Source organism: Metarhizium album (genome assembly GCF_000804445.1).
Source record: "Metarhizium album ARSEF 1941 chromosome Unknown scaffold_32, whole genome shotgun sequence".
Classification (NCBI taxonomy): domain Eukaryota; kingdom Fungi; phylum Ascomycota; class Sordariomycetes; order Hypocreales; family Clavicipitaceae; genus Metarhizium; species Metarhizium album.
The window spans coordinates 86,524-100,232 of NW_024467606.1; the positions used below are offsets into that span (position 1 = coordinate 86,524).

General features: G+C 56.7%; 5 protein-coding genes across 5 annotated transcripts; 3 read left to right on the forward strand and 2 right to left on the reverse strand.

Annotated features, from left to right (window-relative positions):
• Positions 1–1,172: 1,172 nt before the first annotated feature.
• MAM_07508 (cystinosin) lies at positions 1,173–2,129 on the forward strand (the record flags this gene model as incomplete). Its single annotated transcript, XM_040826306.1, has 2 exons — positions 1,173–1,320; positions 1,432–2,129. The coding sequence occupies 2 exons, from the start codon at positions 1,173–1,175 to the stop codon at positions 2,127–2,129; spliced, it is 846 nt and encodes a 281-aa protein (XP_040675668.1).
• A 1,194-nt stretch (positions 2,130–3,323) lies between these two features.
• On the forward strand, positions 3,324–4,316 carry MAM_07509 (uncharacterized protein; the record flags this gene model as incomplete). The annotated part of the gene is made up of 3 exons (XM_040826307.1): positions 3,324–3,898; positions 3,965–4,137; positions 4,210–4,316. The coding sequence occupies 3 exons, from the start codon at positions 3,324–3,326 to the stop codon at positions 4,314–4,316; spliced, it is 855 nt and encodes a 284-aa protein (XP_040675669.1).
• A 471-nt stretch (positions 4,317–4,787) lies between these two features.
• On the reverse strand, positions 4,788–7,731 carry MAM_07510 (leucyl-tRNA synthetase; the record flags this gene model as incomplete). Its single annotated transcript, XM_040826308.1, has 2 exons — positions 4,788–7,154; positions 7,213–7,731. The coding sequence occupies 2 exons, from the start codon at positions 7,729–7,731 to the stop codon at positions 4,788–4,790; spliced, it is 2,886 nt and encodes a 961-aa protein (XP_040675670.1).
• Positions 7,732–8,969: 1,238 nt separating this feature from the next.
• MAM_07511 (methylenetetrahydrofolate reductase 2) lies at positions 8,970–10,976 on the forward strand (the record flags this gene model as incomplete). Its single annotated transcript, XM_040826309.1, has 1 exon — positions 8,970–10,976. One exon carries the CDS (start codon positions 8,970–8,972, stop codon positions 10,974–10,976), a length of 2,007 nt encoding a protein of 668 aa, XP_040675671.1.
• Positions 10,977–11,280: 304 nt separating this feature from the next.
• On the reverse strand, positions 11,281–12,399 carry MAM_07512 (uncharacterized protein; the record flags this gene model as incomplete). The annotated part of the gene is made up of 3 exons (XM_040826310.1): positions 11,281–11,858; positions 11,975–12,148; positions 12,294–12,399. The coding sequence occupies 3 exons, from the start codon at positions 12,397–12,399 to the stop codon at positions 11,281–11,283; spliced, it is 858 nt and encodes a 285-aa protein (XP_040675672.1).
• Between the last annotated feature and the right edge of the window lie 1,310 nt (positions 12,400–13,709).

Sequence of the window (13,709 nt, forward strand, 5' to 3'; positions counted from 1 at the left end):
CAGTATGAGCTGACTGATCCGATCCGGAACATCGCAATGACCCAGGGTGTTTCCAGAAACGTTCATAACCACAGGGGACCTAGGAAGGAGGGTAACCGAACTGAGAGAGTCTACGATATTTCCGTTGTGAGAGAAGACGAGCTCGTCTTGATGGGGATTGGGTGCCAACGATGATGTTGGGCGTATTCTCCATGCCGAGCCGGTCCTTGCTCATGGCAGTCTGGCCAGCCCGCCATGGAAGCTTGGTAGTAGCCCAGCGTAGCCCAGTGCGTATGCCTCGTTTTCCATGCTTTCGTCAACAGTGGTGTCGCAAGGTCTGACGATTTGACAGAGGTGCTGGCGTTGAAGTCGCATGTCTACCGCTCTGATCTTAGTACGCAGGCAATAGGGATTGGTGGAAGAGCAGCAAGTCAAATACACAACTCTTCGCTACGAGGCTCTGCGGCTGGGGAGTCTCCTGGGCCGTAATGCCCTGTGTAGATGATTCCGTTGGGTGACAAGACACCAATCGAGACGCCAGCCGCTCTGCCAGCCCGGGAAATCTGGTCTATTGTAGGCTCTAGAAGCGCTGCTTCACCGGACCAGGCCGTGACGAGCGAACGGATTTTGCCGAGAAGTGGGGAGCGCTGGATACGGAGGAGACTCCTTGGAGTAGTGGAGAAGGGGAGGAGGAGGAGGAGGATTCCGGGATATGGCTTGCGGTGTTGGATGGGGGACCCCTCGACGGCCCTCCCTCATTGCATGACGGCCAACTCATGAGCACGCAGAATTGTCAAACTCGTCATGCCCGAAGAAGGGCAACTGTAACGTGGCCTGGCCTGTCAAAGTCATCCTCGCTGGGAAAGCGCAACCGGCAAAGCTGGCGGAGGCGTGTACATGCCAGGTACCTGGACCCTGCTGGTTAGGGTCACGGGTGGCCCTGGTCATGTCGTGAACCTGGCAATTGACTAACTCGATTTGGCAAGAGTACTGTCCGCGCAATGGGTCGAGTCATCCGCGCTTTGGTATTTCGCATTCTCGCAATCTGGCATTCTCGACTGGCTCTTCGTTGTGGATGGCCTCTGGGGTGAGCAGCTCATCACACGCCCGCATCGATGGAGTGACTTCCTTCAATCCCGCCAGAGAAAATCACTCGGCGCGTCGTTGCTGGCGCACCACCCGCATCTGACATGATGGGCTTCCTCACCTTCGTCTCTGGCCTGTTCGGCTGGATCTACACGTTTTGCTGGAGCGCCTCGTTTTACCCTCAACTTATACTGAATCTCCGCCGCAAGAGCACGTCGGGAACCACCGTGGATTTCCCCTTCATCAACGTCATAGGTAGGTATAGTCAGCCGCGACGTCTCTCACCGTCTCTCCTCCCCTCATGCGCCGGAGGTGTTCGGCGTAAGCGTCCCCGTGTGTGTGAGCGAGGAAACTGACCCATTCCAGGCTTCGTTGCGTATCTCGTCTCCAACGCTTCCTTGTACTACTCCCCCGTCATTCGAAGCCAATATGCCGCCCGGCACAACAACCTCGATCCCACGGTCCAGTTCAACGACATCGTGTTTGCGCTCCACGCCTCCGTCATATCTACCGTCACGCTTTCACAATACCTCCTCCGCTCGAGCTGGGGCTTCGCCCGCTCCGCAGGTGGCCGGCCCAGTCGCATCATTGTGGGTGTCGCGCTTGGCTCTCTGCTGGGCGTCTTTGGCATCTTCCTGGTTGTTGTGTCAGCCGCTGCCAAGGGCCCCGTCGATCCGGCGATGGACTGGTGCGAGCTCGACGTCATCTACGCTGTAAGCTACGTTAAGCTCCTGATCACGCTCGTCAAATTCACGCCACAGATCCTGGCCAACTACAGTAACCAGAGCACCAGGGGATGGAGCATCTGGCAGGTCACTCTCGACTTTGCGGGTGGCGTATTGAGCACGGGGCAACAGGCCATCGACAGCTACCTGCAGCACGACTGGAGTGGCATTACAGGCAATCCAGTCAAGTTTGCCCTGGGGAACGTGAGCATGGTATATGACTGCATCTTCCTTGCCCAACACTACATTCTGTACAGAGGCTCCCACGGCAAAGACAACTTCGAGGGGGACGCGCTGTTGGGGGATGAGGAACAGCAGAGGAGACGACGATTGGACTAGGGATTCAAGCCAAAAGATGCCGGCCACGCGGGGCATTCTAGGCTCTTCTGTGTGTTTCTCAATCATGTTGGTTCAGGGAGGAAAGCATCTGCTGCTTCTGTTTAAGCAAGGAAACATGCCGTCTACACATCCGCAAGTAATCGTCTTGGAAACTCACCTGCGCCGTGTTCTTTCACACACTTGCCCCCTGCCCTCGGGCAAGCAAACCACAGCGACCAAGGTATGCCTGCAGACTGCGTCAAAGACACGGTCGACAAGACGAGCAACACATGTTCTCGCACGGCAGCTGGATTTAGCCTCCGCGTAGCCGACGCCTTGTGCGAACCACTCCTTGACCCATCCTGTCCAAGCCAAGTCCTCCCACTACGCATGGTCACATGCCAGACTACTTTTGCGTAGTCTCACGAACACGTAACGAGTCTTGCGTAGTCTCACGAACACGTAACGAGTCTATCCCGCTACGGCCGCCACAAAGTATAGCCTCTTCCGTGCCAGTCTTCGGGTTTCCACGGCCAGAGGGTGAAGGACTTTCTCAGGTATAAATATGTGTACGGTCCCCCTGTCTTGTGGTGAAAGACCAGAACACACCTGTCCTTCTTCTCATCACTTCTGCTCTGAAAACCAGGTCTTGTCCAGGTCCTCGATCACCCACACGCGCTCATCGCCAAGATAGACCAAAGCATATATACACGCAGTGCGCTGTCTACAAACCACACAGCCAACAGGACCTGCCGCAGAGGCTACCACTGCCCAGGTGCCATCGTGAACGCACTCACACCAAAAACAACGTCCACGGACACCAGGCACAAAAACGGACAAACACACACAAGCAACTGGTCTGCTCTACCTACGTGGCACACAGCCGTCTTTCTTTTATCCGCGAAAGCAACAGATAGCTGGAAAAACAAGCAACTGGTCTCCCCGGGCGAGGGCGTACAACCCGTCGGAAAAAACAGAAAAAAATAGAAAAAACAACAGCACCTGCTACACCTACGCAGCCGCTACAATCCCTCTTACACGGGGGCACACCACTTCTTGAAAAAACACAAGCAACGCGTCTATCAGAGTAAGATGGAGTTGCTGAAGAACAACGCAACTCCTTTACCCGCGCAGTGGCTCACAGCAAACTTGCATAGACCCCCCTAGACATCCGGCATCCAAGCACGCAGGCGCTCGAAGCACACGCAAGCGGCCATGTTCCCACGCAAGATGCCCGCGCACCTCGGCCGAGGCTCAGTGCCGCGACGCATCAACATGGTCGAGTACAGACGCACCGCGACAGACGAGTACGCCCCCTTGGACATGGACATGTCGCGCTTCACGCGCCCAAGTGCGCTCCAACCACCTCGCATCGGAGCCCGGGCTCGGCGGGCTCGGGCTCAAGCTCGGGCTCAAGCTCGACCTCGAGCTCAGGAAGAAGCTGAGCCTGCCGTCTCGGCCGAGAACAGCCCTGCGTCGGACAGCGAGGGCGTCTACGAGGGTCTCGCCGACCTCGTGCCTGACATTCGCGCCATGGACATGTTCCTCGAGCCTGCCACGGCCATCACCACCTCATCTCAAGAGGGTGAAGATGGAAACGAAAACATGGCCATGACGCTGCGGCCGAGCCGTGAACAAGACGACCACATGGCCGTCGACCCCTTGCACGAGCACGAGGGCGAGTCCGACCAGGAGGGACACTACGTGCTGTCCGCAGAGCCGGCTTTTCCCACGATGCCCCTGCCAGCACCGCGCGTGACAAGAGAGCAAGTCATCGCCCAACAGCTCAAGTAAGTCTTCCTACCCCGTCACAAGTCTCTCCCAACTTTGGGCAGGAAACCAACATGCCCTCGCAGACTGTACAACCGCCGCGTGTCCTGGGCCAACGGCAGAGTGTACAAGGGCAACACCTGGGTTTTGCTCCAGCCCCTCCGCAGCGAGACGTGCTACTTCGAGGGCGACGACTTCATCGCCGGCTGTGACATCGAGGACTTCCCCCGCAGCGTCGACGAGCTGCGCTGCTTGGACTGTACGTATCCCGCGGGGTGGAATGGGGAGGAGACTCATGCAACGCTGGGACTGACCAGCCTGCGTCGCGTAGGTGCCAGGCTGAACGGGCTCTTGGGCCACCTTGGTGCCAGCGAGTACCGAGACGAGGCCAAGGCGGTCAAGCTGGAGTTCGTTATGGACGCGTGGATTCGACCCTAGAGAGATGTTCGTGGGCGGAGAGAGACGGATTTATAAGGGGGTGCATCAGGGGTTGTGTCGGAGGGTCCTTTTTTTTTTTTTGGATTATACCCCTGGGAGGATTAGCATTTTTCATCATCATCAAGTATTCTGAGTCGTGGGCCATGCATGCATGCATGACCCGGGTGGTGGCGGGAAAGGGTCACGACTATTGCATCGTCACACACACATCTCAATCACATTTCTTTCTCTTGTCGGCCACAAAATCGCAGTTGCCCTCTCTGCCTGTGCATGTCCCTGCTGTAATGTAATGTGACTTGTTAATGCCACTTGTCCCATTCGCATCTCTGTATGAACAGTCTCTCGTTCCCGTCTGTCTGGTCCCGTCTGGATAGATTTTGTGTGCGTTGGCTGTACCTGAAAGTGACAATGGCTAAGGCAGTGTTTTCTTTCAACGTCTATAGTACAGTACAGCCCGTCTAGAGTGGCATGCTACAGGACAAAATTCATAACTTTTCCACCCTCCACGGCAATTACTCTCTTGGCCTTGGCCAGATCGTATTTGCCCGGCCCAAATCGTTCCTTGCCTTGCTTGGTTTTGACTATCTCCTGCACCACCCAGTCTTTCAGTGCGTCCCCTCGCAGATCAGCCGAAGGCGTCGGTATGTCGACAACACCTCGCATCTTTCCATTAATCTGCACCGCGCAAGATTGCTGTCGAGGTTGAAGCATGGCCGAGTCCAAGGTGCCGTCCTGCGAGGGAAAGGTGGCGCTGTGCAAGACGAGCTCCTTGGAAGGATGCAACACGCTCCAGCATTCATCAGCAAACGCCGGCGTGATAGGCGCCACCAGCCGAGCAAGAACGCTGCATGCATGCCTCTTGATGAGCTCGTTGGCCTGTGAGCCTACCAGTGTGTTGGTGAGGCGCATCAAGTCAGACACAACGGTGTTGAGAGAGTAGATCTCGTCGTATGACCGGGTGACAGAGGCAATGGTGCGCTGCACCTCTCGCCACAATCTTGTGTCTGCGTCCCATTGCATTAGTTCCTCGGAGCTCATGGAGTTAACGCTGCTGAACTTCTTCTCCAGCATGTCCTTGGCGGAACTGGATCCATCAGCAGTCGCGACGGCCGCCACCTGGTCGTGCAAGCGTTGTAGCCAGCGAGTGACCCCGGAGATCTTGGCTTCATCCCAGTTCAAAACATCTCCCACGGGCGCTTGGAAGATGATGTGGGCTCGTGTCGCATCTGCTCCGTACTTGGAGATGCATTCGGTGGGATCGACACCATTGTGCTTTGATTTGGACATTTTCTCGAATGCCACCTTCGCAGGGGCACCAGTGGCGATGATTTTGGGTGCTGACGGGTCCGACAAGTCTACTTCGTCAGGCTTTAGGAAGGCGCCATTTTCGGGGTTAATAAATGTTCTGCCATGTACCATGCCCTGTGTGATTAGTCGCTGAAATGGCTCTGCTGAGGCTGCCGTATCGTCGGTATACTCTGGCATCAATGACGTTGACGCCAAGAACTTGTAAACGAATCTTGCGTACAACAGATGAAGAATCGCATGCTCTATGCCTCCGATATAGGTATCCACGGGCAACATTTTGCTGGCCTCGGGTGAAAAGAGCTGGAGGGTGTTGTGAGGGTCAGTAAACCTGGCGAAATACCAACTTGAGTCCACAAACGTGTCCATGGTGTCAGTGTCTCGGCGAGCCGGCCCTTTGCACTTGGGACAAGAAGTATTTACAAACTCGGGAGAGGATTCCAGGACATTACCAGTCTTCCCTCTTGACCAATGTTTTTCAACATTGGGTAGCTTGACTGGCAAGTCCTCGTCTGGGACCGGAACTGCGCCGCAGGAAGCACAATGAATAACGGGGATAGGGGCACCCCAGTATCGTTGCCGGCTAATGAGCCAGTCTCGCAGGCGCCATGTCTCAACTGCCCTTGCAAGACCAGCGGCCTCGAGCATACGAACCAAGACCTGTCCAGCCTCCACTGAGTGCTTTCCCTTAAAAGCGCCACTGTGCTGCGTCATAATGCCATGCTCGAGGTACGGCTCGCTCAAGGGCAGAGCCGTCGTGCTTTCGTCCTCTGACGCTGCAAGAACAATACGTACTGGTTGGTTCTCTTGGTGTGTTTTCCAGAATGAATGGTCCCGCCAATCGTGGCCGGGAACACCCATAATGGCGCCTTCGCCATAGTCTCCAAGCACATACGGGGCAACGTAGATTGGCAGAGAAGCCTTGGTGGCGTCGGGGGTTTCGTCGTGATAAGCAAGAGGGTTGATAGCTCGCAGATGCGGCAAAAGGTAGCCGACTTTCGAGTCTGGGGGTAGCCCAGGTAGGGTGTCCAAAAAGGCTTGTAACTCGGAGTCTGTCTTTGCTAGTCTGGCGACAACTGGATGAGAAGCTGCGAGAGCAACGTACTGAACGCCAAAAAGTGTGTCTGGTCGAGTAGTGAAGACCTCGATGGCGTTGCCAACGTTGGGACGGCCCGTGACCATGACTGGGAACTTGATCAAGGCGCCGGCTGACTTTCCTAGCCAATTCTTCTGCTGCGAGATGACGCGTTCAGGCCAAGAATTGTTCTTGGCGAGTTTATCCAAATCTCGCAATAGAGCGTCGCGATACTCGGACGTGCGGAGAAACCATTGCTTTAGCTTACGCTTTTCCACCTTGGCCCCTGACCTCCAAGAGCATCCTTTTGCGTCGACTTGCTCATTCGCCAGCACAGTCTTGTCCACGGGATCGTAGTTGACTTCGGCCTCGGCCTGGTAGGCGAGTCCTCGTTCGAGCAGCATGAGGAAGAGCTTCTGTGTGTGCTTGTAAAATTCGGGTTCGCAGGTCGTCAATTCCTACATAGCATTTAGCGCTGGGAGCAATCTCTGGCAGAAGATAGTTGTCCATGCTCACGCGACTCCAGTCCCAGCTACCATTCATGAGGCCAAGCTGCTCCTTCATTTTCTCGATGTTGCTTCGCGTCCACACCGCAGGGTCTATTCCTTGTTCAAATGCCGCATTCTCGGCCGGAAGTCCGAAAGCATCCCAGCCCATTGGCAGGAGAACATCATGTCCTTTCAATCTGTGGTACCTGGCAACGACGTCGGCAATGGTGTACACTCGCAGGTGGCCTAGATGCAGGCTGCCCGAGGGATATGGGAACATGGGCAAGACGTAGTTGGTCTTGCGACGGCCGCCGTTTGGGCTGCTTGGTTGCTTGATGCCGGCCTCATGGGCTTCCTTCCATTTTTTCCTCCATTTGCTGTCTAACGAGTTGAGGTCGACAGCGTACCACCTCGGAGGCGAGGGAGGTGCTGGCCCATGCAACCGTATTAATCTCGGTCTGCATACACCGGCTCGCCAGCGAGAGGCGAGCACGAGAGCCGGGTTGGCCCTCCTGCAGCCTATCTGCTTTACGTAGACCAGCTGCATGAGAATGATTGCATCGTGTAGGTTGTGTCGACAGCGGTGATGCCCGTGGCGAGCAAGGCAAGCTGTTGGAGCTCCCGATGAGGGTCAAAAGTTTGAACGCGTGACCACCGCGCCTGCCTGCCCTTGTCTGGAGCGGCAACAGCCCCTGCAGGGTCCTGCCGCTTGGAGGCGCCGCGCTTGCTTCGTCCGCTTGTAAGTTGTGGGTACTGGCGACTGCCTTAAACGTCAAATAGTCGAGAGCTGGGCCGTTGCGCACAGCTCTGGAAGTCGAGGCTCAAGGCACAACGTCAAGCGCTTGCCGCCTTCAGGATCAGGCAAGTTACGATGATCAAGTATCACCAACCTGGTTTTTGCTGTCGCACATCGCACGTCACACGCCACACCTCGTCATGATTAAGTACGCGACATGATAGCATCGACGCAAGTAAGTGCCAATCCGTAACGTGTCTTGCCTAAGACCTGGGGCAGCATGAGCGGGCGATGCTACTTGCAAGGCCGCACCTTCCGTCACTTGTGCGTATACCCACCCACCCTACCTACTCCGTATAGGTACCTAGGTAGTAGGTAGGTAGCTTTAGAGTTACGGAGTACCTAGGTATTCATTACTACTCCGTACTTGAGTCATTGCACACGGTGCGCTCTGTCCACCGGCTGCCCCCACCTTACCGCACACCTTCGCTGTCAATTCCACCTCTCCTTGGAACCAGTGGGGATTTCGGGGACGTCCAGCAACATCAACTGGTCCATTGCCGCCAGACCCCTCTCACGGTGTCTGACCCTCTCTTCGTACCTTTTGATGATGGTCATTAGCGGCTTACCTCCTTCGGCGTTGGGCTGAGCTGTTGGCGTCCGGGACTTGGTTGGACTCCTTCTCCTCATCTTCAGCCTCATTTTTGCGTCGTCCTCGGCCATCAGCTACGGCTTCAGACGCTCTCGCCTGTTGCTTGTGTGCCATCCTCCTCTGGCTGGCTTCGCAGAACGTCGCCTGAGCTACTCCTCTATCGTCGTGTCGCCTTCGGCATCCCACCGGTCCCCTTCCAGTTGGCTGAGACACACTCAGACACGGCTGGCACCGCTGCTTTTAAGGCTCGTCGCCACCGAGCCATCTCCGTCGCGGCATATTGCACCGTGGCTGCTCCGGCCTAGCAGTCGACTGAGCGAATCCGACTACGGAACACAGGTCAACCAACCGTTGCGACGTCGCCCGCAGTCATTCGTTGCCTCCCAACACCGCCGCCATGGACAAAATCACAGACAAGATTGCCGCTCTCCCGGCCGATAGAGAGTATTTTTCTCTCGAATTCTTTCCTCCCAAGACTGCCATGGGCTTTTCCAATCTGCGCCACCGACTGCAGCGCATGGAACAGGCTCTGAAACCTCTTTTTGTCAATGTTACGTGGGGAGCTGGCGGATCAACAGCGACAAAGTCCCTTGAACTGGCCGAGCTCTGCCAGCGGGAGCTTGGCCTCACTACATGTCTTCACTTGACTTGCACCAACATGAGTAAGCGTCTTGTCGACAAGGCCCTTGAGGATGCCAAAGCCCTTGGCATCCGCAATATCCTCGCTCTTCGAGGAGACCCTCCACGAAGGGAAGAATACCGTGATGCCCAAGATTCAGACGACGATGGACAAGAAGACTTCACATATGCTATTGACCTTGTGAGATTTATTCGCAAGAAGTATGGGGACTACTTTTGCATTGGAGTAGCAGCATACCCAGAAGGCCACTCCGACGAGAGTCACCCTCGGGTGCAAAGTTTGGAACACGATTTGCCGTACTTGGTGGACAAGGTACAAGCCGGCGCCGACTTTATCATGACGCAGCTCTTCTTCGACATCAGTGCCTACGATCATTTCGAAAAGACCCTTCGGGAACATCCTAGTGGCGCTTTCAAGACTATCCCCATCATGCCTGGCCTGATGCCAATCCAGAGCTATCACATGATCAAGAGAACAACCAAGCTGAGCCACGCCAAGATGCCCACGGCCATCATGGATCGTCTTGATGCTTTCAAGGGCGACGACGAAAAGGTCAAGTCGGTCGGTGTGGATATCATCGGCGAACTCATTGAGCAGATTAGAACAATCAAGAGCCGAACACCAGGCCGCAGAGGCTTTCACTTTTATACCTTGAACTTGGAAAAGGCGGTTTCCTTTATTGTCGAAAGAACCGGTCTTATCCCTGACGAATCAGAGCACGAGGAAGTGCTCATCGACGACAATGCTCTTGCGCCTCCCGCCATCCAGGTCAACGGAGCCCGAACTTCGACTCACTCCAGGACATCCAGGAGACAGTCCTCAGTCGGCTCCGACCCTTATAACCGAGTCATTGTTGCCGGCCAACCACCAACACATCCGGAATGGGAGGCCACTGGACAAGAAGCGGGTGTGCCGGCTGAAAGCATAAACTCGCGCGCAAACACGCTTGCCATTTCCGAAGGTGAAGGTGTGTTGGGCAGGGAAGCGACCTGGGACGACTTTCCCAACGGTCGCTTCGGCGACTCCAGATCGCCGGCGTATGGTGAAATTGACGGCTACGGCGTAACCTTGCACATGTCGGTCAGTCAGGCTGTGACGCTCTGGGGACGCCCCACGAGTCGCCAGGACGTCAACGATGTCTTTGTCAGGCATATCAAGGGAGAGATTGCGGCGATGCCATGGAGCGAAGAGGGACTGTCCCCTGAATCTTCGACAATACAGACTCAGCTCATAGAAATGAACCGCAGGGGCTGGCTAACGGTTGCCTCACAACCCGCCGTCAACGGCGTCTCGTCGAGCGACAGGACATTTGGGTGGGGCCCAGTCAACGGGTTCGTGTTCCAGAAAGCCTTTGCGGAATTCTTCCTCCCATCCGCGGACTGGCGCGTTCTGGAAGACAAGTTGAAGGGATCCGACCACTTGGACAGCGTCTGCTTCTACGCCGCCAACGCCAAGGGCGACTTCGTCTCGTCCGACACCAGCGGCGGGGCGTCCACACGAACCGTCGCGGCGAGCACCAACGCCGTGACATGGGGCGTGTTCCCCGGGAAGGAGATTGTCACGCCCACCATCATCGAGGAGGTGAGCTTCAAGGCATGGAGCGAGGAAGCGTTTGGTCTGTGGGGGGAATGGGCAAACGTATACGGCCGAGGCTCGGAGAGCCACAAAGTACTAGCCGGCATTCGATCTGACTACTGGCTGGTGAACATCATTCATCACGACTTTATAGATGGGGAAGCACTGTGGAGGCTGCTGCTCTGTTGATGGGACAAGGCAGCGAGATATATCAATCAAAGTGGAGTGTATATTATGGCATTGAGTGTGTCCATTCGCAGCTAAGCAAGGTTGTCCCCCCCAAGTGTCAGTCGCATCTACAGCGCTTCAAAGAACATGTCCCCAAATTTCAGGTGGGGGGTTTTGCAAAAATCATGGCCAGATTCCCGGCTCGAGGTGTCGACGTCTGTGCCTCTCTGCGCATACCGCTCGTCTCCTCATGTTGGCCCCTCATCACACACAGTCGCATTTCCCACTGCCATTGCCGTGGATTCTCTGCGCCTCTGAGGCCCCTTCACATCTCGCCGTCCTCGAGCTCCGCCCCCAAGGCGTCGTCGAAAGTGCCGGAATACAGCGTGGTCCCCAGAAACCTAGAGAAGACGGGATCGGCGGCGCCTTCGGTAAAGGCGCTGGAGGGTACGGCCACGTCGCCGAAAATGCTCTTATACTGCTCCGGCTCCAGCTCCGGCTTGGCCAGCAGGGCGTCCGAGTCGGAGTCGAGCGCGGCGCTGGCGATGGTAGCCCTCGCCCGCACGGCGGCCTTGCGCACGCCGTTCTTCTGGGCCGGGGTGCGCTGAGCGGTCCGCTTCGACGGCGACTCCTCCTTGTCGCTCCAGTCCTCGTTGTCCGAGGGCTCAGGGGACGAGGGCTTGGGCTCTGCTGCGGCGCGGGGGCGCTTGCGACTGCCGGGCGTGCGGGCTGAAGCTGTCGCCAGCTTTGTGGGCGTCGAGGTGCCGGACTGGAGGGAGAGGCAGCTTGCGACGTCGCCGCCCGACGAGTGTGTCTGGCGCAGCTGGTCGGCGTCCTTTTTGATGCCGCGGAACTGGAACTGGATCCCGTCTGCGGTCGACTGCCCGAAGTACTTGGCTATATCTGTCGCAATGCAGTCAGAATTTTGTTTTTTTTTTTGTCCTTCATATCGTCGTCTAGTGTGTGGGTTTGTAGGCGAGAGGGACAGGGAGAGAGACGGACGCGGAGGGGAGGCGTACTCTTCTTGTCGACGGCGTCCTGGGCCGCAGGCATGTTATCTTCGACGACGAGGTGCTTCATGTCGAAGCCGTGGGTGCGCCCTTGGCGGATGATCAGGGCCTGGGTTTTGAGCCGGCGGAAGCGGTGATTGAGCGCATGCTCCGTCATGTCCGAGCCGTAGCAGGCAACGATTTCTGGGGGCGGTCAACTCCCCGTCCCGTGACATGATGTAAAGAAGGGAGGGGGAGATGCAGAGGCGCCGGGAGAAATTGTTGGACAGGAAGAGGGGGCAGAAAAGAAGAGAAGGGAAAAGTGGGAAAGAGGAGCAAGATTGCCTACCTTTGTAGTTCCACTTGACGTCCGGATGGGCGGCGACAATAGCCCTGACCATGCGGGCTTGCGCCTCGTAGGTCTTGTAGTTTGCCTTGGAGCTTGTCGGAGCCATGGCGTTTTGGGAAGAAGCGAAGTTTTGAAGAGCCACCGCAGGGGCGCACGCCGGATGCCAGGGCCAGGCGGACGATATCTGTCAGAGGAACCAGCTTCGTGATGTTCTAGAAGGATGAGCTGGCCGCTCGCGCCCGGCATACGCACGAGGATGGTGTCTGCGAGGCAGAAGATGAGAAGAGGAAAACGGCGTGGTTGGAGATGAAGGCGCGTGAAGCTGAGGGTGCGGATTCCCGGATACACGATACGTATAGATCAATGCGTGCCAGCTGGCGACGGCTGACTGGGCGGCCAAGGTGACGACGAAGTGAACTCGACCGCGCGTGGTGTTTGGAGTATCTCGGGGGCGAACACCACTGCTACGGAGCACCGTCAGCTCGGGCGGTCGAAGATGCGGCCTTCAAACAGACGTACCTGTCTTGTGGATTGGGGCACAGCCGCTCTCTGTCCGAGGTGAAGCTGCAAGGAGGACGGGATGGTTGAGAGGTCGGCAGCACGCTGGCACAGCAGGAGCCAGCACGAGTTGCAGCCGCGTTGCTTTCCTTGGGATCCCCTCTGGTCAATCCCGTCGATTGAAAGGCTTCAGCTTGGACGACAAGAGATGAATTGATGACGGCCACAAGGCACACAACACACAACCCAGCCTAGCTTGATGCGCCGGCGCCTTGACGACGTTGGCTGCCTGCGATGCCTGGTTGAAGTGAGGTGGCTGGGCAAACGCGCATCGCCGAGTCGACGACGAGCCGGGCTGCACCCCCGATAACATGTACATGCCGTGCAAACCACGGCTCGCACGCACACGCGCCGCACGGCTCGAGAAACGGCTTCTTGCAACGTGTCATGGACACGGACGGCCTCGTGGGCTCCTGTTACGATATTATTTACTTGCCTTTGGGCGCACAGGCGGCAAAATGCCCGGTGGCCCTGCGGTCGCGGCTGTACCGCTCCATCATGACTTGACGCCTCGCGCGCCCGGGGGGAGATGGGCGACTTCATTTCTGCCCTTCCCAACACGTCATCATACCAACTCCAGACCTACGCACAATGCTCCATCGCCATGTATACATGTCCCGCTTTCCGCTCGTGGAATGAAGTGCCAAATGCCTTTTGAACACGATTCTACTCCCGCACCTGCATTACGGTCCCCGACATGGACACCCGCATGGATCGCACCCGGCCTGGCGGTGCTTACCGCGGCTGCTCGTTTTGTATCAACAACCCCTTCGTTCGTGGAATGATATCCTCCCTTGCAGGGGCAAACATGTCGAACACAGTCAAGCCATGGCTCGTCGGTAGCCTTGCCTTTCCGTG